General features: G+C 39.4%; 2 protein-coding genes across 2 annotated transcripts; one reads left to right on the top strand and one right to left on the bottom strand.

Moving 5' to 3' along the window:
* The first annotated feature begins 1,295 nt into the window (after nucleotides 1–1,295).
* LOC149846220 (aldehyde dehydrogenase family 3 member F1-like) lies at nucleotides 1,296–13,509 on the top strand. The gene is made up of 9 exons (XM_089990683.1): nucleotides 1,296–1,490; nucleotides 2,231–2,327; nucleotides 2,647–2,853; nucleotides 3,655–3,779; nucleotides 4,971–5,075; nucleotides 5,761–5,927; nucleotides 9,019–9,109; nucleotides 10,390–10,539; nucleotides 13,264–13,509. Exons 1-9 carry the CDS (start codon nucleotides 1,296–1,298, stop codon nucleotides 13,507–13,509), a joined length of 1,383 nt encoding a protein of 460 aa, XP_089846809.1.
* A 3,539-nt stretch (nucleotides 13,510–17,048) lies between these two features.
* LOC149846219 (uncharacterized protein OsI_027940-like) lies at nucleotides 17,049–21,637 on the bottom strand. Its single transcript, XM_089996260.1, has 6 exons — nucleotides 21,541–21,637; nucleotides 18,261–18,447; nucleotides 18,003–18,159; nucleotides 17,889–17,923; nucleotides 17,730–17,793; nucleotides 17,049–17,313 (listed from the first exon to the last, which is right to left on the bottom strand). Exons 1-6 carry the CDS (start codon nucleotides 21,543–21,545, stop codon nucleotides 17,222–17,224), a joined length of 540 nt encoding a protein of 179 aa, XP_089852386.1. The 5' UTR covers nucleotides 21,546–21,637; the 3' UTR covers nucleotides 17,049–17,221.
* Nucleotides 21,638–25,783: the final 4,146 nt, after the last annotated feature.

Below are 25,783 nucleotides of genomic sequence, written 5' to 3'. Positions count from 1 at the left end.
ACCCGAAACATGCACTGTAGCTACAGTACGTGTTCGGGGGGGGGAGGGGCATATAACCTGCCCCGAACCTACGCCCCTTCCAGTTGATCGGAAAATAAAAAAATGGTTGATATATTCAAGATAATTATGAAAATACCATCTCAATTCATCCTATGTCATCGATCCGGGACCTGATATGATTTATAAGGATAAACCTGATATGGACAGTTCTAATAAGATCTCATTCTTGAATAGAAAACCCATTTTCCTTACAGTTTTATATTTTTTATGACGAAGGAAAACCCTCATTGAGAACGGGTTTATTTAATGGGCCTGAGGTAAAACTCTGCATTGAGGACACGACCACCCAATCTTACCTGCCCCAACCATGATAAAGCAACTTAAGGCGGCCCCATGCGCCAGCTGAAATTGATCTTAAACCTTCAGCTTGACATAGGGAGTCACAACCTTGCTAACCAAATCGGTAACCACAGCCGTGATTTCCTATAGTTTGTTGTAGCATCACCAATGTACAATACTCAAAGAAGGATCATATCTTTCAGAATAAGGGAAAAGAGGAAGCTGTCAGAATAAGGGAAAAGAGGAAGCTGGTGGAAAGCTTAAACCTTTTATGAAAAAGTAAGGAGATTCACTGAGATTTAAATGTGACATTTATAATCAAATAGATAACATTTAATAAAAACCAATCACTGCTAAATGGAAGCCGTATTTTGAAAGAACTAATATATTACAAGCACACTCCCAGACAAAAAAAAACAGCAGTTTCTAAAAGAATATGATTGGATATGTAATCTAGTATTTTGTTAAGGTCTGACCACAAGATGTCTTTTTTTTTATAATCTAATTAAAGGAAAAAAAAAAACCATCACGGACTGCATATTGGCTGGCCTTTGGTTGGTAAAACCTTCAAGAACACCAAAATGTTATAATACTTGGAATACCAACCCTCCACTCATTGTTTATGCAAGAAATCAAAAGCCAACTTAATCACTTTTCTAATTAGGCAGTGGGAAAATGTGGATTGCATGAGTTCCCAAAGGTTGGCGTCTGTTAAGAAAAATGAGTGCCTTGCCAATTAAATTCTGCTGTTGTTCTGCTAGAAATCATATATGACAAGGAGAAATAAATATTAAGAAAGTTACAGTGTACTTTATATATAATACTTAGATTACTTGGGGCATTTCAGGTGTCGCACACACAAAAGCATGAGCGCAGGCACTCTGAAGTACATGGGATTTGGGGGACATTATATAGAGAGAGAGGACAAGAAGAAGTTGAACACTTTAAGAAGTCATATGGCAGATGTTGATTTGGAAGAAAGCGTGGAGGAGGCAAGGGAGAGTTTTAGAAGTGGGAGAACAAGGAGTATTGAATGGAGAAAGAATCAACTGAGTGCCCTCCTTGATTTAGTTACAGAGAATGAGGAGGAGATCATGAACTCTGTCTTCCAAGATACTGGAAAGCACCCCACTGAGATTTACAGGGATGAGGTTAAAAGCTTCACACCCTCTCATCATCACGTTCATCTTCTTATTCATTTCTTTTGAGTGCTATTACTTTTTCTTTTTCTTTTGAGATAAAGGAGTGCTATTACTTTTTCAATTTGATTATTTTGCCTACAAACTACAGACACTCTCTCTCTATATATAAGATAAGATAAGATTGAGGCCATTTAGCGTTCAGATTTATGGTGTGGTTTTGTGAGGATACTGATGACTTCCACTATACAATAATACCAAGTCTAAACAAAATTCTACATTGACATGATTGCTTATTAGCTGACATAGAGAAATTAGCGAGCCTTAACAAAATCATTTCCACCTTGCAGTTTGGTTGTGTTGAGAAATCGGTAAGAGTTGCTTTAAAATGCATTGACAGATGGACTGGTTCCTCAAAGGTGAGTCTCATCCGTTTCATTTTTTCATTTTTTTAAATTTCCTTTGTCTACCATACCAGCTTCTATGATTGCATAATTAATGGACTGGTTCCTCAAAGATCTTTACTCGATGATTACATTCTCATCGATATGTTCCATTTTTCATTTTATTTATATTAATGTATTGATATATAACTTATATAAAGAAAATGAAAAATAGAGATTAATAGGTTGAGGGCCTGAGGACTTACTACCTTCTCATCTGCAAGATAGACTGAGAAAACTAACTGTGGTTCCATAAAAACAAAGAATATAAGTATAATGCCTGTTTAAACTATTCATACATGTTAGCAGGTCTCTCTACCACTTGCAGTCTTTCCTTCAAGAGCCACCATTGTACCAGAACCTCTTGGCCTTGTCCTGGTCATTTCCTCATGGAATTTGCCTCTAGGTAAGATTATTCTTTTTTATTCTCTCCATTAATTTATCTCTTATGCATCACTAATTTTTTATGATGAGAAAACCTTTTTGTCAAAATTACAGGTCAAAATTATGCTAAAAACATGATATTTTCAACATGGGCATTTTCCTAAATTATTATATATTTTTTTGTAAAATATTGGTCATTGAAAATATCGCACTATAATCACGATATTTTCCAATATCAGCTATATTTGTGACATAGCTTATATGTATGGTAGTAATTCAAGAAAAATCAAGCTTCTCTCTATTACTTTTCTAATTTTGCCAAGAATGGACGGTGGATGCAGCTTTGGCAATAGATCCGATGGTGGGGGCCATATCAGCAGGAAATGCGGTGGTGCTCAGGCCCTCTGAAGTTGCTCCTGTAACATCAGCCATTCTTTCAAGGCTCATCCCTCGGTACCTCGACCACAAAGCCATCAAGGTCATTGAGGGTGATGCATCTACTTGTGAAGCATTATTGGACAAGAAGTGGGACAAAATTTTTTTCACAGGTAATCATAACCCTTCTAAGTTTACGTTGGATGATGCCTTGTTGCACACAAGGGCTACGGTCATTCATTATGGGCAACTCGTTACCACCGCAGGGGTCGCCAGCGGGGTAGTTGTGAGGGCGTTGAAATGAAGACGCCGGATCAAACCCTGCTAGCACACGGGTATGTCTGCAACTTTTAGAACTGGGTGAGGTTTTCCTTGGTTTGATGAGGGTTTCTCATCATCATCATAGAAACAAAACTCCTGAATGTTGAAGAGTGGTTAGGTTTGTTGGGGGAGAAATTGTTAGGGAACGACTTTTCGACCTATCGATCGAAGAAACAAGCACGTTAAAAGCAAAAGGATAAAATAGCCATCCATGAAAACAAGGATCGTATGTGGTTTGGCGAAAACTGCTTAAATCTATGGCCGCATTGAGTCTTTTTTTTATTCGATTGTAATACACAATAATGAGGATGATGTCTTCTACAAATTTTACAAAGAGTTTATTAATGTAGTTGAATATAACAAGGAGCCTAGTGTAGTTTGGATCCGCAAAATTTATGAATTTATATTCAGGTAAAAAACAGGCTCCACACTGCTCTAACAAACATCGGGGCTCCCTTTTTTTAAATATGGGGTAGCTATTGACGTATTAGCTAGTGGCTGGGTCTGAACACTTATTATATAATGAGCTCCCGAGTGGCTGGTGGTTTTTCCTAGTTATCCTAAAAAAAAAAAAACGTCTCAGTTTGATGATTTTCATTCTTTCCTTTCATTTCCTAAACTTCAGTATAACCTGCATGTTATTGCACTGACAGGAAGCCCTCGTGTTGGACGAATAGTAATGAGTGCTGCTGTCAAGCACTTGACTCCGGTTACTCTAGAGTTAGGAGGCAAATGCCCTTGCATCTTCGACCTTAATAATTGCTCTGCAGATAAGTTGGTAAGAACAATCAGTCCTCGTGTATTGCATTGCAAGTCATTCATTCTACTGTATTCATGACTTATCTATGTGAGATGCAAATGATCGAGTAGAAACCAATTACATGTTAACTTGGTGCAGCTTGAGCAACGTGCTCTTGGTTGCTAGGCTCTCTGCACCAATTTGCATATTCATTTGTGCGAGCTAGAAAAGACCAGATCAAATCTTTCCAAAAATTTTCTTGGGTCATGTAGGTTATAGAAACTTATTCTGTCTCTGATTACCTCCAAACTTGAGCTGAGCTGAGGCTCATCCTAGTGCAAGAAGTTGGGTAAGGGTGTAAATTGGGCTAAGCTGACCTAGCCAAACCCAGTCCCTAATCCGTCAAAAGCCCAACCTGGCTCTTGTTTGGTTCAGGCTGGACTAAGGCATTATCGGGCTGGGTTCAGGTTCGATCAGGTCAGGTCCTTTAAACTCAAGTATTAAATGGGCTGGCTGGGTCGGGCTCCTTTGAGATGCGCTTTTATTCCTACCTGGACCCAGACAGTTTACCCGATCAGGTCAGGTCCAGCACATATGAGAAACTCGGCCCATCTCAGGTTCAGCACCTAACCCAATGTCCAAACCTTGTATTACCTTCCAGTCATAAGGCCAAATCAACCAAGGAACTACTGGGCTTGGAGGAGATGGATGTAATCTTAGGCTTGAATTGAGCACCACTGATGAGATGAGATCGGGTACTGATGGGCCCAGTGCATTGCAAAGTATTCTGTCCAATCGCTGGATGCCACGCATCCTATCATTGGGCCGGCCGAGTACTAGATATATATACGGACCACCATTGTAGCTTGTTCTATTCAGGCATGATGAGCCCGTGCTAGCAATCACATGCCATCAAACTTGTGAAATGAAGTGTGTGTTTGTAAGCATGACAAGTGCCCTTGCTGGAGAAGGTGCCTACCCAGTTCGTCCCATGTTTGACTCTCACCGGGTGTGCAGGTGCCTTTAACTGGTGGGCTCAGTAAGGGCTTGGGTACCGGTGAGTCCATGTAGGATTCATCTTGCACTGGGGCGAGCCCATTAAGTGACCTGCTTCTCGAAGAGGGTTCCATTCCATGTCATAAAAAAAAAAAGTGTTCTTGCAGGGATGAACACCTTTGCTTAACGGTGATGATCTCATGGTCACTGTATTGCCATTTTTTTCTTCTGCAGATGCTCGTCAAGCGACTAGTTTGCGGGAAATGGACATTATGCAATGGGCAAGCATGCTTGGCGGTCGACTACTTGCTGGTTCAACAGGATTTTGTGAATGAGTTGGTAGGACTACATATGAATATAGGATAGCATCTATCATTAAGTTGGATTTGCAGATGCTTATAAACTGGAGGTTTCTACTTGTAGAGTTCCTGAATTTGGTCAGGTTTCATCTAAGACATATTATGTAGAAAAGTTGAAAACTTGCAAGTTCATGAACTTGGTGATACTTCGTATGATTCTGAATGTGCCCAGAACACCTGAAAGTCTGCAAAACCCAATGGGATTAGTAATGCCCATGTCTGACCAAATCTGAATCCATTCAGTTGGATTTGCTAGACTGAGGAGGATCTGATTAACAATCAGATTCGATTTGGGGCCTATTCCAAATTAAGTACAGAGCAAATCCAAATCTGATTCCGTAAGTATACCCGGCCTGTTAGCTAATTTATGATAACAGCTCTGGATTTGTTACTGCTTTTTTTCATCTGAATCCAAATCTGACTAAGAATTGGATTAACCAATATCCGATTATGTTGGATTAAGTAAAGATCACATTTGAACTGAATCCGGTCCATTTACATCCCTAGATGGATATGGAAAATAGTAGGCAATTCTTGAATTTCAGTAAAATCCAACCCTCAAATGAGTGGTTTGAACTTGTGAATTGGATTGTTTTATTAAATGAAATGTTTATCCATGAATTCTGTAGTACTAAAACTCTGCCTTCTTGCTTTGCTATGATCAGATTGACACAATAAAAGCAGCAAATTGCAAGTTATTTGGAAACAATGTTAGAGCCTGCACAGCCAAAATCATCAACAAGAATCATTTCATGAGGTTGAAGAAGCTTCTGATAGAACCAAGGGTTGCAGCTTCAGTAGTTCATGGAGGAGCTATTGATGATGAGACCAAGTAACAATACCTCTCTCTCTCTCTCTCTCTCTCTCTATCTCTCTCTCTCTCTCTCTCTCTCTCTCTTGGTCGAATAGGCGGTCGCACTCGTGCTGTCGGGTTTTGGATAGGGTATTTGTCACCCCTTCTTTGTTGGACCTCATCCCTGACGTTAAATGTGTCTTGCTTGCACCCTCTATCTCTGGCCATCGTCAGCTCATCACTCTTTGGGAGGATGGTTTCTCCTTCACCAGGCGCTTTGTTTTTTAGCAATGGTGGCTTCAGGAGCCGGATTTCAATTCGGTTATTTCGGCTGCTTGGTCTAAACCTTCTACCGAGCATTGAGCTGCTCTTTGGCTTATCAGCAAGCTTTCGCGTCTTGCTAAAGATATCAAGGCTTGGATCAAAAATTGCAATGTTGTGAAATTTAAGCATTTGGATGCCTAGGAGCGTGAGCTTTCTGAATTGTACCAGTCTATGGCTTCCACTGACGTTTTTTCTGAACATCAACTTTTGAGTTTCTAGGCCAGGTCCGTTGAGCTATCTATGTTGTTGAATAACTAAAGAGTCAAAGATGAAATTTGTTGGAAGCAGCGATCCAGGATGAATTGGCTCAAAGCCGATGATGACAACACTAAATTTTTTCACTCCTATGTGTATCATCGCCATCGGAGGAAGGCTATCCCTTCTATCTCCATTGAGGGTGTCTCTTTCTCTAATCAGTTTGTCAACCAGGCCGCCACACACTATTTCAAGTCTATTTATGCCTCTTCTGTGGCTGCGGAGGAGAATATTGGGTCTGTCATGCTACGGGCGATCTTTCATGATCAAACTTGTGCTCTACAAAGAAGATTCTTGGATGTTGAGATCTTTTGTGCTATCAAGGATATGTCTGGTTAGAAAGCACCCGGCTTTGATGGGTTTCATGTTGACTTTTTCAGGATTTTTTAGGATTCTGTCAAACCGAACGTGGTTAGCCTCTTCGATGAGTTTTATCACAATTCCAGGCTGCCCTACCATTTTCATTTAGTCAGTATCTCGCTTATTCCTAAAGACGTCGACGCTTCGGATATCTCTCGATTCTGCCCAATCTCGCTGACGAGTGTCATTTACTGTATGATTGTCAAGGTTTTGGCAAACAGGCTAAAATCGATGGCTACACAGATCTTCTCTGACTCTCAGTTCGCATTCATTCATAATAAGAGGGTTCATCATTCTTTTATCATGGCAACAGAGGTTGTGCACTCTTTGCATCTTTGCGGTCAACCTTCTTTCGTTCTTAAATTAGATTTTCATAAGGCTTTTGATTCTGTGCAATTGCCCTTCTTATTTCAAATATTATCGAACTTCGGGTTTGGTCTCGTCGGTTCTATGGTTGGGTTAGGGAACTAGTCACGAATGCCCAGGCTATGCTGAATATCAATGGTACTTTCGGGGAATGGTTCAAGCTGAAGTGGGGTCTGCGTCAAGGTTGCCCTCTTTCGCCTTTATTGTTCAATATGGTCGCCGAGGGACTTGTTGTGTTGCTTAAGCGGGCTGTTGCATGCAGTTTAATTGATCTCTTACCGATCCAAGGCTTTCATGCTCATGCTCTTATTATGCTGATGATATGATCATTTTCGGCCGTGCTAGTGTTCAGCAGATGCTTCGATTCAAGCTTATTTTTCAAATTTTTCTCTCTCTTTCCGGCCTTTCTCTCAATAAGCAAAAGTGTTTCCTTTCTATGTTCCACGTCCAACCCTCTATGTTAGCTGCTGGGATGAAGATTTTTAACTATGTTATATCTGAGTTGTCGATGTTGTACTTGGGTTTGTCGTTATAAGTTAAGTGGCTTACCTTTGTGGCCTGGGCTCTGTCGCTTCTTAAAGTTAAGTGCAAATTACTCTCGTGGCAGGCTTCTTATCTCTCGTACGCTGGCCGCCTAACTTTAGTGAAGCACATTCTCTCCACCATTTCAGAATTCTTCATGTCCATGTTTCTAATGCCCGTGGGTATAGAGAAGCAACTGACGCGTCTGCTGACAGGCTTCCTTTGGTATGGGTGCCATCTTAAGGGTAAGCGCCACCTAGTTGGCTGGCGTTCGGTGGTCTTGCTGCGTTCTATGGTCGGTTTAGGTGTTCCTGCGCCCAGACTCAGGAGTATTGCCCTAGTGTCTAAGCAATGTTGGCTTGCCCATCAACCAGATAATCCATGCGCTACTTTTCTTCTCTCTAAGTATGGGCCTCCCTCTCTTCTTCTGGTTTTCCTCCGCTCGCGACGTGGAGCATTTTTTCATTTGCATAAGTCATGGTTGTCAGCTTTAGCTTTCTTCAACAACAATTTTGATGATCTCGCCGATATTGGTAACTGGGTGCATTGGGCTATTGTTCCTACCGGGAGGTTCCTGACCAGCAAAGTCTATAGATCGTTGCTTCCCTCGGGGACAGCCTGGTTGCCCAAATTTTCACTTTGGGCGAAGGGCCCTTCTTCCCGTACTCGGGTCTTGGCTTGGTTAATCTTGCACGATAAGGTCCAAACTCACTCTACCTTAAAGAGGTGGGGTTTTCAGCTTACGAGCTGGTGTGTACTTTGTCATGCTGTTAAAGAATCTTCGTTTCACCTCTTCTGGTCTTGCCTTACCTTTGTGGAGATCTTTTGTAGAACTTGGAGGAACCTGGAGGTCCTGGTTATGGAAGAGTTCTTTGCGCTAGACCTCATCTTGGGTCTGGTCTGCCTGCGGTGCAGTAAGTGGTGGTGGTTAATCTGGAGGTCGTGGTTGTTTATCACTTGGTGGTTCGTTTGGATGGTGCGCAATGATGCCCTTTTTCGGGAATCTCCGATCGACATTAATCATCTTGCACAAAAAATCCTAGTGAACGTTTACGCGATTCTGCGTATTTATCTTCCCGACCTAATGTCTCCTCCTACTGTCGCTCCGCTCCCCCAAGACCTTATTGGTTTTGCGGCTCCTGCGTGAGCAGCTTGTTTTTTAGTTTGTTTTACTTCTGCTTGTTTTTGTTCTGCTTTTGTTTTTTGCTTTTGTCCTCTTTGAGTTGTAACTCTGTTGACCTTTTATGTGGCTACGTTGAAATCTCTCTCTCTCTCTCATGTACCCATCTACATATCGGTGCAGTTATATCGAGCCTACCATTCTGCTAAATCCTCCACTTGGCTCTGAGATCATGACTGAAGAAATCTTTGGCCCCTTGCTTCCCATAATATCAGTAAGTTTTACTTCAAAACAACTATATTAGCAAGCATGCCCTCATAAGCCCCGGGTTGCGTAGTGGGGTGGGGCCTTGACTGCTAGAGATTCGATTCTCTAGGGCGTCCCTCCCTTTGCGCAAGCTAATGGGTAGCATAGGCCCCAAGGGCAGGGTTCGTAGCCTCTGAGTTTCACGCTGCCGGCATGACGACGTAGGTATGGCAGGCTGAGCCTGCGACCAGGTCATCATTCCCGCTGCGGTTTCTTGGGGTTATAAATTCAAAAAAAAGCAGGCCCTCATAAATCACGTCTACTGTAAAACCTGCCTGGGTTGACCCATTGGCAGCGGGCTTGGGGAGAAGGTGCTGACCCCTTAATCCCAGGTCCCACTCCCACAGGCTGTAGGTGTGCCTTTTACTGGTGTGCTTCGTAAGGGCTTGGGTGTTGGTGACCCAACCCAGAGATTACCTGCTTAGGGGGAACCTTGCCGTCAAAGAATAAAAAAAAAATCACATCTACTGTTGGTTTAGACAGCTAGGATTAGCCTACATTCCTGGTGAGAATGTGGACTAATCCTAGCTGTTGGTTGGATGGCTAAGATCTAAATATATAGGATGGATCCCATCATATGTCGTAACAGACATTGATGGCTGACAATGCAAATGGGGTCCTAGTAAAAAAGACTCACCTTCACATCCAAATTGGTCAATTGGGAGATGCACTGTTACCAAGGCCATGTTTGGATGACAAAGGCCAGAACAGGTTCTTTGGCAAAAATATGGTTTTGTTCATGTTTTGATGGCCAAAATACCAGCAAAACCGGGTTTTTAGTTGATAAGAGTCACAAACATCGACTATTTTTTTTAAAACTCGTGATTTTATCTCAAGAATTTCAAAAACTGATATAATCCCCAAAACCATGATATTTTAAAAAATATTGTTCGTTTTGAAAAGATTGTGTTTTTGTCACAATATTATTGCATTATTAATATAATAGTTATATGTTTATATTTTAATTTTTTCTTATACTTCTTTTATATATTTCCAAATTTTAAATAAACTGACATTTTTTGCATGAAAAAAAACAAATCTTTTTAAGTTGTCGCAAGATTTTCCTTTGCCAAGAAAACCCCAATAACAAGATTTGTAACTATGGTTGTTAAAAACCCAAATTGTTGAAAAAAAAGAAGAAATCCAACCATTTTCACAGAGAGAGAGAGAGAGAGAGAGAGAGAGAGAGAGAGTTTTGTGCATCTCCTTTGCATAATGCCATGTAAAACTGTCACTGTTTTTGTGCAGTTAAAGAGGATTGAAGACAGTATAGAGTTCATAAATTCAAGGCCCAAGCCTTTAACCGTCTACCTTTTCACCGAAGATGAGTCCCTGAAAAGGGGAGTGAGTTCAGAGACGTCCTCAGGAAGTGTGGTTATCAATGATGTGGGTACTCAGGTATACATATCTTTGTCTGCTCACAGCACAAGCCATGAATGCTAACAAATAAAGAGAAAAATGATCCCAAACAAAATTGCCCAGATGGTTGGTGCATGCCTCCTAAGATTGGTACCAAGCATATGCTTGTGACAAAAGTTAAAAAACCGCAAAATATCGGCAGTCAAAAACTCAGGAGATTTTGAATTTTTTTCATAAATCTTTCATTTTTTTTTCATCAAAATCTCAGCAATAAAAAATAATATAAAACAATATTTTTTATAATAAAATATATTTAAAAATAAAAATCTAGAGGGTCTTCACGATAAATATCTGTTAAAAATGTAAATCTTGCAATATTTGTCATGCTTTGAAAATCTCGCAAGAAATTTCCGTTTTAAACTTTCAAGAAATTTCTCGTGATATTATCGCGAGATTTTTTATAAATCTTGCAATATTTGTCATAGAGGTACCAAGTGGTCCACCCCAATTTCTTTTATTTTTTTTAAGAACAAGGATAATGATTTACATATAGACGTCCCCATGGGGTTTTGACTTAGTGGTAAGGGATTTAGGCTGCTAGACGAGCGGTCAAGGTTGGAATGCCATGGTGTCAACCGAAGCAAGGCGTCCCGAGGCCGAGGGTATTGGCATGTTTACATTGAAAATTTGTGGGTCTTAATAGAAACTCATATAAAATTTCACAAACTATACCCGGGTTCATGTATCAATCAGACCTTCGGGTCCCGACTCTAGTCTTCTTATTTGTCACCATACCCTAACCCTATAGGGTTTGGTCCAGGTCCGGGTCCGGGTAAACCAAACCTGTTGACACCCCTACTTATGAACGTCAGCAAGTTGATAGAACATCATAAGTTTGAAACCCATGGAGCGCATCATAAGGAAACCATCTTATGAACAGTTAGTGATGGGATTAGGGGTGTCAATGGGTCAGATCTGGTTCCAACTCAGGTGAGTCCGAACCCGGATCTGACTTTTAGGCATAGATACCGGGTTTGGACCTATGTCAGATCAAGATTGCCATAAGAAAAAACATACCTAGGTCATATAAATATTACATGAACCAAACCCAGTCCATACCTGATAAAATAATATTTTTTATATTTTTAATATTGAAAATTCACGGGCCTTAATCAGAACTCGGGTCAGACCCAGATCTGGTATGAAATTTCACAAACCATACCCAGTTCCATATATTAATCGAACCCTTTGGATCTGAGCTGGTTTCTTATGGGACCTCCTTATAGGGTTTGATATGGGTCCGATCTGGGTCAAACCAGACCCATTGACACCCTTAGATACTAGATACGATGGTTTTCCCTTTGCCTAGCCCCCCTTGAGTGACTTTTTTTTTAATATCACAGGACTATAATTAACTCTTGAAAATGACACTTTGAACCCTTTTCTTTCATTAAATGATTGAGTATCATTTTTTTAGGTCTTCAGTTTGGTGGCTACAGTAAAGGGCAAATAAGTGATTTTAAAGTGTAAAAGTATTAGAGGCGATCATGTGAGCAATTTCTTAAAAAAGTACAGCAATTATCTTACATATTTAAAAACTGATGCTTCTAAATGTAAATTCACACCAACTGGGGCTCTGCTTGTCTGGCAGGAGCAGTTAGTGCACGTCACCTTGTGTTGGGACGTTGCAAGTTCGAATTTAACTGGTAGGGGTCTGCCTAACCCTATCTTTCTCTGTAGAAAAAAAGTGTAAATTCACTACATTACACCTATATGTAAATTACCCAAAGATCAACTTTTCTACAAATTCATATATTTTTTTCAACCGTTTAGTTTATATGAAGAACTAATCATAAGTTCACATGCCACTAATTGAATTTATAAACTTTAGCATCCACCATGTTTCCATCAAATTTTCTTATTTTTCCTACACTCCCAAACATTTAACCTGGGTTAAGCAAATAATGCATGAGCTAACTGTCACTAAGCTCAATGACTAATTTACTCATTCAAAATTAATTAACTAAAGAACACTTTTCCTTCAACCTTTTAACCTCATCTTAAATTCTAAAACACTAAAAGTGAGAGAAACAAAACAATGTTGATACGGAGTTGTTGATAGCAAAGAATTTAGGAAATTATCGACTTTCCGTGAACTTTGAGGGCAACCAGGTGCTTTTTCTCAAGTTTAGTGACATATGAGAAAGTGCAAGTTGTAATTGTGATCCTCACTTGAGAATGCTTCTTCTTGTTCTTGTTCTTTTTTTACTTGGAAAAAAACACCTCAAGATCATAGACTTAGTCGTGCGTGCTGGCTTTGCCTGTCCTACTTACGGTTGCCGTCCTGGCGGCCTAATTGCTCATCCCACCAATTAATGGCCAGTGCAATGTATTTGACACAAGGAGAGGGTGTTGGGTGTGCACCCCCGGAAACATGCACTGTAGCTACAGTGTGTGTTCCTGGGTCCCCCACTGAGCGCCGTGTGTCGCTCAATGGGGTGTAAGGGGAGCCGTACACCGCTATACATCAGTCTGCATGATGTACGGTGGTGTACGGCTCCCCCATACACCCCACTGAGTGTCACGCGGCGCTCAGTGGAGACCATACACCCCACTGAGTGTCACGCGGCGCTCAGTGGAGACCCAGGAACATGCACTGTAGCTACAGTGCGTGTTCTTGGAGGAACATATAACCTGCCCGCGGACACAAGAGGGTATTGACATGCATTACTAACATAATAATTCTCTTTGAACATCATTTAGTTTGTTTTGGACGCGATACCGTTTGGCGGCATCGGGGAGAGCGGGATGGGGAGGTACCACGGCAGGTACTCATTTGAAACCTTCAGCCATCAGAAGCCGGTTTTGGACGTGAAGTTCCTTGCTGATTTCCCGTTCAGGTATCCGCCATGGGAGCCTTTCAAGTTGAAGAGTTTGAAGTATTTCTATAGATTCGACTATATAGGACTGGTCCTGCTGTTGCTGGGCTTGAAGAGGGTGAGGAAATGAATGTTGGGGGTCATAAACATGCACTTGGTAGGCAAGCTTGGGTTAGGTAGGCCCCACCAGTTATACAACTTTATTATTGGCTTATTTCTGCAAAATATATAGTACTTTGTCCAAAGTATGGAATAATGACATATCTTGTAATTGGGTTATTGTCTTTGGGGGGAGGTTATGTTGCTATATTTCAGTTGATATCCACTTCTACAAAAACTTCCTTGTTGATGACAAGCCACCAATACCCACCCGGGTGGTAGCAGGCTTAGGAAGAAGGTGCTGACACCTTCGTCTCAGGTTCAACTCCCACCGGGTGTGCTAATGCTTTTAACTGGTGAGCTTTGTAAGTGCTTAGTTGTCAGTGACCCAACCCAGGGTTTACCTCACAGGGGGTTGGGGCTATTAAGTGACCTGGTTCTCAGTGAGAGTTCCTCATCATAAAAGTAAAATGACAAGCCTCTTCAAGAACTCATGGCTACCCAGAGATAGATATGTAATATATATGTGACAATGTTAGGACATGCCATTTGAGCCTCATGCCCTTTGTGACATGACACGGACACTGGCATATACTGATAATATTTTAGTATTATTAATAATGTTTAATATCTTTTAATAATATTTCAATAACAATACATTTTTAACTATTAAATTATCAAAAGTATATGTCCAATGTTGTCAATAGGGGAGTCAACCTGTAGGGTTTGTGTTGGGACGTTGCAAGTTCGAACCTCAAATGGTATGGTTGTATAACTGGTAGGGTCTGCCTAACCCCAGCTTTCTCGGACCAAAAAAAAATAATAAATTAGTAGAATCAGCCCTGTGGTATCGATTTTGGACCATACAACGATAATGACATTGTTCGTGTCTTAGTTTTGCAAAAACAAAATTGACCTTCACATGGAACCTATGCCACAAGTTGAGTCGTACACGTATCTTTGTGACATAGATCTGTGAGACCGCATGCATGTAAGTCAGCCATCTCTTAAGTGTCAATGGATCAGGTTTACCCAGACCTGATCAGAACCAAACCCTATAGGGTTCAGGTATGGTGATAAATAATAAGACCCGATTAAGATGGACCTGGGTATAGTTTGTGAAATTTTATACCTGTCCCGGACCCAACCTGAGTTCTGATTAAGACTCACAAATTTTCAATGTAAAATTGATAAAAAAAAATATGGTTTTACCGGGTATGGTTTTTCTTATAGTGGACCCGATTAGACCCGTGTCCGGACCTGATACCATACCCAAAACCGGGTCCAAGTCTGGTTCCACCTGAGTCCGAACCAAACCCGACCGTTGACACCCCTAATATTAAGACCCGAATTTTTCTCTTGCTTTCATTCATCTGCTGTTTATTCATGCCTTGGGTTCATTTTTAAATGCATTAACGCGTAGCTTGACCTTTTTCCATCAATTAATATCTGAACTGTTACAAGTAGTACATTGATCCTAGATATTTCGAGATTTTGAAATTTTTTATTTTATTTGAAAATTATCCAAAAATTAAATAAATAAAAAATTAAAGTTAACAGATACAAGTAAAAAGTCTATGATACTTTCTTTAAGCACTATTTATTTGCCCGTCTTATATAACAACAACAACAACAACTACGCCTTCATCCCAAAACAATTGGGGTCGGCGATATGAACCAACAAAGAAAATCATTCTGGGTCTTCCACATGAATCCTTCTCCTCCATTCATTTCTATCCAATAATCCTGGTGCATCTTTTTTTTCCTCATGGGTAGCCAAGCTGGTGTAATTCTCATAAAAAAAGATATTATTAATTTATCATGATCTTACTAGAGATTTTATCATCTATAAGGAAACTGTGAATATCGTGGTTTTCTTTTCCAAAGAAACTGATATTTCTCATTTGTACCTATGAACATCAGCAGTGAGAAATATCCGACCCGTGGGTCAGTCGGATATTTGGTTGCAGCAATTTTACATCCACATCCGACTTTGACTTTGAATCCAAACCGGAATCCGATTAGAAAGAACCCGGTTAGTCAGTCCAGTGTTCAATAATGATTAGGTCTGACCCGGGTCCAACCCATTTACATCTCTACGTCTCACTGGCAAACGATGGGAATTGCATCTAGTGAAGATATTGATTGATGGACGGCTCAATAATAATTGGCTTAACATTAGGGGTGTCAGCAGGTTGGGTTTACCCAGACCCGACCTGAATCAAACCCTATAGGGTCTGGGTATGGTGATAAATAAGAAGACCCGATTAAGACTGGATCCTGACCCGAAGGTCTGATTGATGGACCCAGGTATAGTTTGTGATTTTTTTTTCAGACCCAGACCCGACCCTAGTTTCGATTAAGACCCTCAAATTTTCAATGTAATAATGATAAAAAAATATGATTCTACTGGGTATGGCCCAGGTCTGGTTCATGTAGTTCTTATCAGGTCCGGGTATGGTTTCTCTTATGGTGGGTCTGATTAGACCTGGGTCCGAACCTGATAGCATACCCAAAAATTGGGGCAAGTTTGGTTCTACCTGGGCCTGAACCAAACCCGACCATGTTGACACCCCTACTTAACATGCACCCATGAAGGCCCCATGTACCTGGTTATGTAGGTCAGCTTTAGGCATTTAAGTTGAGGACATCAAGAGTTTGATACCTGAATAATTTAAAATATATTACGCCTTTAGTATCATATCAACTTCTAAAAATGTTTTGATATATTTTAAGGCTGGTATTTTTTTTTTGTGGAAAGCTTAGCTGGGGTTAGGCAGACCCCTACCAAAACAACAGCAGCTCCATGTGGCAGAGAGATTCGATCATGGCCTTCAGCATGACACAGGACCCCGCTTAACAGTTGGGATACCACCCCGGTGAAGGCTGATATTTTTGACACGAGAACTGCCAAATATACAAATTCAAACACCCATTCCAGGTATATTTGTCTTGATGGATTCTAAGGAGTTACCTTGACAACAAAATATGGGATTTCAAAATAATGACGTGCTTGCTTGCTCTCACTCAATGACTACTAGAATGTTAAGCGGGGCCGTCCATATGGCTGAGCTCTAGATTGGTAAAATTTATGTTAATATAAAAACTAATAAGACTAATAAATATATGAAAATATATATACGTCTAAAATAAAACGATTCTTCTTAAAATAAGTTATGGGAAAAGTATTAAAGGTAACAACTAACCTTTTATAACACTTAATAGTTTAGGAAGGTCTAAAAGATTTACCAAGCATCTTGTTTTTGAGAGAAAGAAAAAGGAAAACTAGGTTAATTTTAGAACATTTTTATGGCAAAAAAATGTAAAGAAAAAACTGCATACCAATTGATCGTATTGGATATGAGTGAAGTGAGAGGGATATGAAATTAGAACGGATACCACATATTTCCGAATTGAAAATCCTTGTGACAAAAAAAGAGGAGAACAAGAAAAATGCAGAAAGACACTACCTTAACATAATCAGATCCATACGCAACTACAAGAAAGCCAAGAGAGCCTAAAGCAGCAGCAAAGACAGAACGGAGATGGGGGGAAGCAAGATAAAACTAGCAGAAAAATAACCAGGTGCTGAAAAATACTTGAATAACCAAGCACCGTAAGTATGCCTTCTCTTGTGGACAGTTTACCAACCAAAAGAATACAACATATCCGCATCACCTCCATGGCAATGCCCCGGTGTTTTTAATACCAACAATCCGTTAATCCACTAATAATTCTCTCTTTCAACCGCTTGGAGCTTGTTCTTTTTCAGCAGCAGATGGTTCTGCCTTTTCAACTTCTTTGTCAGCAACTTCTGTCTTTTCGGCTTCTTGACCTACAGATAACACGAAAGAAAACACCAAGACAGAATATGAGCCACTTCTCTACTCAAAAGCTTCCACATAAAACTTCCATATCAACTCCGGCAACTGAGAGAGCAAGCAAGCACAGCTAGCTAGATGGCTACATGTACACATGCACACTAGTAAACAGACCGACTAATAGTTCATGTCACCAAACAGCATCCATCACATCCATCATTCAATATTTCAAAGGAAAAGCCACATGAAATAGTTCATAAAATGTCTTTGCCAATGAACAAAACATGGTTTATTGCCACAATGGAGGCAGAATGCAAGGTTTTATCTTGCTTAATCACACCACCTTTGAGGCAATTCATGTGGGTATATCTCCGCACATAAAAGGACAGGGTTCAAGATCGTCTGGATAAAAAAGAACAAACTAAAATACCTTCGTCATCACTGTCATCAAGGTCGCCCATGCCATCATCCAAGCCTTCCATACCACCAAGTTTCTGCACAAGTGTGAGCAGGCAAAAAATTCAGAAACATCCAAAATATAAATTTCCAGCGAGTACAAATCATTCCTTTAGTATTCATAATCTCATACCGAGAAATCCATCCCTCCCAAGTCCATGTCATTTCCTGTTCAAAGACCACATATCTTAGCAATGACCACACACACACAAATCATAAAGGATGAGAGAAGGTAAGAATCACAGACCAATTTCATCATCATCTTTATCAACCCATTTGTCCCAATCCACCTTTAGGTAATGGGGTGCTTTATCATCACCTCGCAATAGTTTATTCCACCATCCTTCTTCTGCTTTTTGTACCACACAAAAGATGCTCCTAACACCAACATTTATTTTGCTCTCCTGAAACATCAGAGCATGAAAGAAAGAGTGTGATGAGTAACAAGCTAAAATAATTTACCAGCAACCCTTACTACAGTCCATTCCACAGTCCATGCATATACCTCCACATTCACTTTATCATGGAGATCCAACTTCAATTCGAATGGGTTGTTATCTGCTCTAGCAGTTGCAGAGAAATTTAAAACGCCATCAGGTTCAAGATTGACCTTCACATTTTTTGCATCAGGTAATAATATTGTGATATAAACATTGTCTACCCTCTGTGCCCACTTCACCTCGGGATGGCGGCTACAGAGTTTCAAAGTTCAAAAAGGGTTAGTTGCACTAGCAACAAATATAGCAAAAGAAGCACAAAGAATTAAATCTTGGATTAGTGATTGGTTAAAGACACACATTTTAATAATTGATGACAATCTGGCAATCCAAACAGAATCAACAACAATTCCGTAAGCATAGTAAAAGCAACTTATTTCTTTCTGGAATAAGCTTTGTGTACTAGTTTGCCAATGAATCATCAATTCACCATAAAGTATAAATTGGCACCTCCCATAAGAAAAGAAACTATGCTGCATACCACTTGTCACAATTATTTAAAAAAAGAAAGGTTCCCCTGTAGGATGCGAGAAGTTCCATTTGGCAATTTGGTCAAGAAAAGAAAGAAATTGAAGTTTGAACAGAGAACAGAAGAGACCATCCATAAAATTAGAATGGAACCTTACTGTGAATGCTACAACTCAAAACAAAAAAAACTGAAACACACAAGACATCAATACAGTAGCCCCAGATGCTCTTATCTTATTACCATTGTTCATAAAGAAAATCGTAGACGAAGCCTGAGAAATTTTGAGCTAAACACAAGTCCACGTTGTCCAACCATGTACATGATAGACACTTGGATGGTTACCCCTGTCCATTCTAACTGTTGTTTCCATCCTTTGGTCAGCCACCACCTCTGTAGCATCCCTACTGATTTCAGCATTATTTTTTGTACAGACAGTAGCCAGCTCTTGAGATCATTGTTTGCATGATTGAACATGGTTTGTAACAGTCACCTGTATCGTTAAAGGTAATTTCTCGGCAAGGGTATTTCTCAGAGAGATTTTCAAAAGTTGATAAATCTCGGGAATATCTCCGGAGCTTAAAAAATTGAAAAAATAAATAAATAACAACAAAAAAGCTAAGAAAATAATAAGTTTTGCATTATTTTTCTTCCAAAAAAAATTTTTTTTAAAGGTTTTAAAATAAAAAAGAAACCAAAACATACGAAATGCAAACTCAAAATTAAAAAAAAAAAGAGTTTTTCCCTAAAATATGGCAATATTTTGTCTTCTGGCGATATTTTGAAAATATCACGAGATATTTCCTTTAATATCAGCTACATTAAAATATTGGTATTTCTTGCAATATTTTCAAAATATTGCCAATATCGGTGACAGTGGTTTGTAATACATAAAATGCATAATCTTCAACCTGACTCGGCCATAATAATCTGAGAGAGTAACTTGTGTCTGATATTGACAAGACACATAAAAGTTCTCAATACAGAAAATCACCACCAGCATCCACCACAAGAAGTAAGCTTCAAACAAATCTTTATTCATTATCCTGTAGCTACCATTGACTACCCCCCTGGTCTTCTTAGCCACATGTCCAGAATAAGTCATAATTCAAAAAAGTAAGCAAAAGCAAGTAGTCAACATTTCTTGAATATGGGAACACAGTATCAGTTGTATATAAAATATTGATACCTACTACAGTTACAATTTTTACCATATATACCAAGAATCTAGCAAGATAGTCATTCTGTACATTTCTACCAAAATCATTCATAATTCACATGGACAGAAGATTATGAAATCAAGAGTCCATTTTTTATATCATTATCAAGTTCTTCATAACTCATTCTCACGAACTAGGACATCAAAAAAGAATAATAACGAGGCCTTCAATCTTGATCATGCAAAATCCAGTACCAGAAAAGGAAAAAATATGCGTGGTTAACAGTAAACCAGGCCTTTTTGACAAAGCAGCAAAACCTTTACAGTACTAGTACATTGTACAGATGAGGATTTTTCCAATAGTCACTATAAAGTAGATCACTCTGCACTGAAAAAAAGAAAGAGAGAGAAAAAACACCCTACTATAATCACTCTCCGGTTATGTCACATAGATACGGATACAGAAATGGGATACAGCATGGGTACAAGAATGGCAATTTTCAAAAAGTAGGATTCAGGGATACAGTTAATATATATATATATATATATATATATATATATATATATATATATAATTTATTAAAGCATTCTAAAGCATATAAGTTTAGGACGACAGTTTTTTTCTTTTTGGTCTGCAGTGGTGGGATACGGTCAAAATCGTATCTGGAGCGGTATTCCTTCGGTAAGGGTTCTTCAGCAAAAATGTCGTATCCCTGTGACTTAGGCCTCCGGGAGTTAGTTAAGACATGATACTGAACTTCTGCTCCGGCAAAAAAAAAGGACGATTGTAATCAAATTATTGCCTAAGCATGGTTTGCATAATCCATGCAATTCCCTCACAAAAGGAAAATTCACTCCTGCAGTACAGCCAACTCCAAAGAATCCAAATAATCATCCATTCACACACAGCCCATTCCTTTTCAAATACAATCTTTAGTGTGTGGTGTCGAATGAATTGTACAGAACCACACTATATTTGCTACTTGCACATTTATCATAGTTAATGGATTGAAACAGCATTACAATTTTCATCATATCAAACAAAAAACAGATCGCTACAGGCCGTATACTCTAAGCAAGTTCGACACTTGGATCTATTCAGTCTAGCAACCAGTCGTGTTCGAGAACAGAATAACATCAATGTGTTTAGCAGCTATCGCCGAAACAACACAACCACCAAAGAAGCCCCCCGAATCGTCACCACAGAAACAACGCATCCCCGTTACGAACCCGACGATGGAATCGTAAAGAATGAAAAGATAGAGGCATTGCGAGCACGGCATCATAAATCGAGGAGCAAGAATCGAACCGACCAACCAAGAGATGAAACGAACCTTACAAATATCTCACTAAAACCCACAATCTAAATGGGAATGACCACGAAATGATACGAACCCTAGCAGACGCGCTACATTGCGATGACCTTGTAAACCGATTCCAACCAAAAGCATATTCAACTCAATCGGAACCCAGAAAGGAAACGAAAAACATCAATGGGGAACCAAAACGGATCGATTCTTCGCCATTTCTATAACTAGAAATCAACAGCATTCGATCATCAAGTGAAAGACAGAAGGCGGATGCATCGAAAGGGATATCCCAAGAAAGACAAGCAATGTTCACAAAATCGCAAGAAAAGGGAGAAATTAGTGAAGAAACTCACCTCATGTTCGAGAAGAGAAACGCCTAAAAGTGTGGAGCCAAAAACCCTAGAAATCTCTCTCTCTCTCTCTCTCTCTCTCTCTCTCTCTCTCTCGACCGAAGAGGTTTTAGTAAAAGAAGGGCTCTGAAGAATCGGGTCGTGGTCACGGGAATCGGTTAATTCCGATAGGTTAACGGATCGGATTTTGGTAGGATAATCGGATTTGGTAAAGCAGATACCGTCTTGATCGGATTCGGTGTAGACCCAAATCTGAAATGAATCTGACCCGGTTAGATATAAAACACATCTCAATACCTAATTGGATTCAGTATTACTTTTTCTCATTAGACTATGAATCCCGAATCCAACTAGGTTAAATTCATTAATGAGATACAAGCGAATCGCCGTGCTGCCTGACAGCCATCCATCTTGACATTTCTCGAGATAGGTGTGGTGTTCATCTTGAGAAGCATGCAGCTCTGCTGCAGAAAAAAATAACATCTTTTTCTTTTCATGAATCAACTTTATGGATGAGTGTACATCATTTATTTAGTCGGAATCGGTACTTGGATCATCCAATTGCTATATTTAGACAGGTTTTTGGAAGCTTTTTTTTTAGTAAGGAACCCATAATGTATCAAATGACTTGTAAAATTGTGTTTTTTTCCTTGAAAAAACCTTATTCAAATGTTATCTCCCTTGATGCATCAATGCATTTTTTTTTTATGACAATGAACCCTTGTCCAGAACCGGGTCTGGTATCGCCCCACCCTCCCCCACTATGAAGTTAACCCTGAATGGGGTCACCAACACCCAAGCCCTTGCAGAGCCCACCAGTTAAAGGCACTGAATCAGTAAAACTTAAAATGCCACAATGAGTAGAACACACAAAGAGCATTATGCCTAGTTAATGAGCTAATAGGCTGGTTTGCAGCTTAATCAAGCTAAAATCAAAAGATGCAAGTGAATACAATAATTAAGTAGGGTAGCTTATCAACTTTTTACAAGAAAATGGTCCATCATTTAGCTTATTGCATTCAACCACGTATTATTTGTTTTTTAACGCATATCAAATTAGGGATGGCAGTGGATCGGGAGGAAACATGGACACGCCTTGCCTGGACCGGGGATGGAGGACATGAAATGGAGGTTTAAATCAAATCCATGCAGTGATGGAGGCGGGAATGGACTTACTCTTGCTCTCGCCCTACTTTGCCTCATCCCCGATCCCCGTTAAGGAAATTATTATTATACCTTTATATATATTATAAAATCTTATATATACAACAACAACTACGCCTTCATCCCAAAACAATTGGGGTCGGCGATATGAACCAAAAAAGAAAATCATTCTGGGTCTTCCACATGAATCCTTCTCCTCCAATCATTTTTATCCAATGCCATGTCCTCGGTGAGGTTCAAAGCATTCATATCCTTTCTTATCACCTCCATCCATGTCTTCCTAGGCCTACCCGGACCTCTTTTAACTAATATATTTTCCCATTTCTCCATCCTTCTAACTGGAGCATCATTAGGCCTTCGCCGAATATGTCCAAACCACCGTAAACGATTCTCTCTTATCTTATTTTCAATGGGTGCAACGCCTACCTTCTTATTTTAACTTTTATATATATATTTCTAACCCTAACATAAAACTCTTTCAAATCTCTCTTCTCTCCTTCTCCTTTCTCTAACGAGTGGCACGAGCTTCCATTTCTCTCGTCTTCTTTTTCTAACGGCAAAAGGACTGGGAAAATGGAGCTCCAGCCACCCCACCTCACCTTGTTTGGACAGTGGATGAAGGTTAAAATCAAAACCTGTGAGGGGATGAAAGCAGGGATAGGAGAAAAAATTTTGAGACAGAGTAAGGGTGGAGACCTTGTCCCCCCCACCCGATCCCCTGCCATCCCTATATCAAATGGCTATATACATATAAGGTAGAAAAAAGAAAGGCTAAATTTGACAGTTTAAGAGTTAACCACATTTAGGCAGACAATGTGTCGTAGTTGTTGCATGTCGATGAATTTAAATATTAGTAACGATGGGGTTCTCCCATAGCACCTACTTCCACCTAATAGAAGTTTCAAATTTTCAAAATTTGAGTGCTTCTTTCATTGATCAGACCTTACCTTATGGATATGATCTACAATCGTTATTTAGTGAGAAACAAGCTTTGGATCATGTGCTTATGCATACATGTAGGTTTTTTAAGATCTACAAAAATCAATGGCTGACAATGTACCAAAATTTCATGACTTAGAAAAACCTATTTTGATACCCAAAAAACATGATTCCGCATAAACTGTGTTAAGTACATCTATAAGGTCTGATTGAAAAAATGCAACCTACAACTATATTTCTAGTAGGTGCTCCTGGAGCACCGTAGCATTACTCTTTGAACTCACAAGTGATCTTATAGTGTTTCAGATGAAGTTGGTAGCCACCATTGGATAGTACACCCCCATTTATGAAAAGTTTATAATTGCTGCATTCATATGACATTTCATTGTTGCCCTTTATGTCACTCTACTACTGTAAATATGAATCTCAAATATGCAATTTGACTAAAACCTTATTTAGTGTCACTGTTTCTGCTTAGCCTATGAGCATTTTATGCTTTTGAGCTCGCCCTGGCTGATCTTCCATGATCTTACAAGAAAGGTAATTGAATAGAAAATAATGTTATATTTCCCCCCTTAATTGTTGCCTCATGGTTCTAGCAATGAATTTCTGCTCCTGCTTAAGATTCATTTAAAAAGCATAGAAGCAATGGCATTTGAGGGTAACTTAGTTCATGTTGGCTTTTTGGTGTTTCAAATGCCAAGAATTATTCTTTGAGGAAATTTCTGTCATTTCTTATTATTATTATTATATCAACTGAGATTGGTTGCAATTGAACTATAGGGAGAGGCATAAAAAAGAATGGGAAGTTGATATTGAACAGCATGTTGAGACTGGTTAAAGGGATTGCATCAGTATGGTTTTTTTTTGCTAGGAGCTTCACTCTTGTTGTTTTCTTGAGATGCAATATTGATGTACCCTTTGTTATCTTTCTTCCAAGATAACAACCTTGCGTTGTAAATTGAAATGCATAGCCGTTTCATTTTTCCTTGGACATATTCGGAAGATCATGCAAGAGGTGGACAACTATACAACATCCATCTACTCTTGCCTTTCAGAGTTTAGATAAATCAAAACTATTACACTAATTATGCACTTCATCTGGCACCAATCATCTAAGATGCCAGACACTGAAGGCACAAAAATGTTCAAGTCTTAAGAATGCTGGTTTTAAGATAAGTATTGCCTTTCTCTGACACTTACTGCCCAACCAAAGAGTAAACAGCTAAAGCATTTCACTTACCAATCAGGGTGTATGGTTGGTCCACAACCTTGGATGCCGAAGCCATCCTTAGGGTTACCTCCTAGTTTTTTTTTTTTTTGACAGAAAAAGCCGGGGTTAGACAGACCCCTACCAGTTATACAACCATACCATTTGGGGTTTGAACTTGCAACGTCCCAACACAAGGTGATTGAAAAAAAATAGAACTCAAACACACAATACTTTCTCACATAAACAAAATTGAATTTACGTGGTTCAGCTCAAGGTGCCTACATCAATCAAAGAACCTTTCTTCTTCTTTTCTTTTCTTTTCTTTTCTTTTCACCTACACCTTACATGACCTTTTTGTGATGCTATACATACAGGCCATAAGAGTCTTTCAATCTACATGACTTTTGTTAAGGAAGGTACGTCTTGTTACCAACTCTTACAAAATTGAGACAGATATGAATTTGTTTGTTTTTTTATAAGATAAGGTAACACTTCTTTTTTCTTTGATTATAGTTTCCTTCTCCTTATGCCTTTCTACATTCAACGTGCCATCTTGGTGAGGATTCTTATCTTCATTATTGCCTTGTCAGATATTCTTTCCAGCACCACATCAATCTCAAATACTATTCTGGGATCAGCATTGCCACATACATTGTTGCCTTGTCCAAAATTTATTTCTAGCATCACAACATTGTTATATACCTATCTGGGATCAGCTCTTTCTTTAACACTCCCCCTCAAGGCCAGCTCCACACCTTACTCTTCAACGACCATACTTTTCTTAACATGCTCCCTCAAGCCAAGCTTCAGCTCATGGAAATTGAGCTTGTCTCTTAACTTATAGAACTGAGCTTGTCTCTTAACTTATAGAACTGGGTCCTGCAATAGCCTTAGTAAATATATTAGCAGGTTGCTCTTCAGAGGGGATGA

The sequence above is a fragment of the Nuphar pumila genome, chromosome 2, assembly GCF_984573655.1.
Source record: "Nuphar pumila chromosome 2, dmNupPumi1.hap1.1, whole genome shotgun sequence".
Lineage (NCBI taxonomy): Eukaryota > Viridiplantae > Streptophyta > Magnoliopsida > Nymphaeales > Nymphaeaceae > Nuphar > Nuphar pumila.
The sequence above is the reverse complement of the archived record's forward strand: the minus strand, read 5'-3'. Positions and strand labels throughout refer to the sequence as shown.

What these genes read in the sequence shown, in the direction of transcription:
- LOC149846219 (XM_089996260.1), bottom strand. An exon ending in TAAAGATGATGATGAAATTG is followed by an intron (nt 17,924 to 18,002) that starts GTCTGTGATTCT and finishes GTCTTTGAACAG; the next exon opens with GAAATGACATGGACTTGGGA. An exon ending in TGGGAGGGATGGATTTCTCG is followed by an intron (nt 17,794 to 17,888) that starts GTATGAGATTAT and finishes ACACTTGTGCAG; the next exon opens with AAACTTGGTGGTATGGAAGG.
- LOC149846220 (XM_089990683.1), top strand. Translation starts at nt 1,296, where the DNA reads ATGGCAGATGTTGATTTGGAAGAAAGCGTGGAGGAGGCAAGGGAGAGT. An exon ending in CTCATGGAATTTGCCTCTAG is followed by an intron (nt 2,328 to 2,646) that starts GTAAGATTATTC and finishes CGGTGGATGCAG; the next exon opens with CTTTGGCAATAGATCCGATG. An exon ending in AGGATTTTGTGAATGAGTTG is followed by an intron (nt 5,076 to 5,760) that starts GTAGGACTACAT and finishes TGCTATGATCAG; the next exon opens with ATTGACACAATAAAAGCAGC.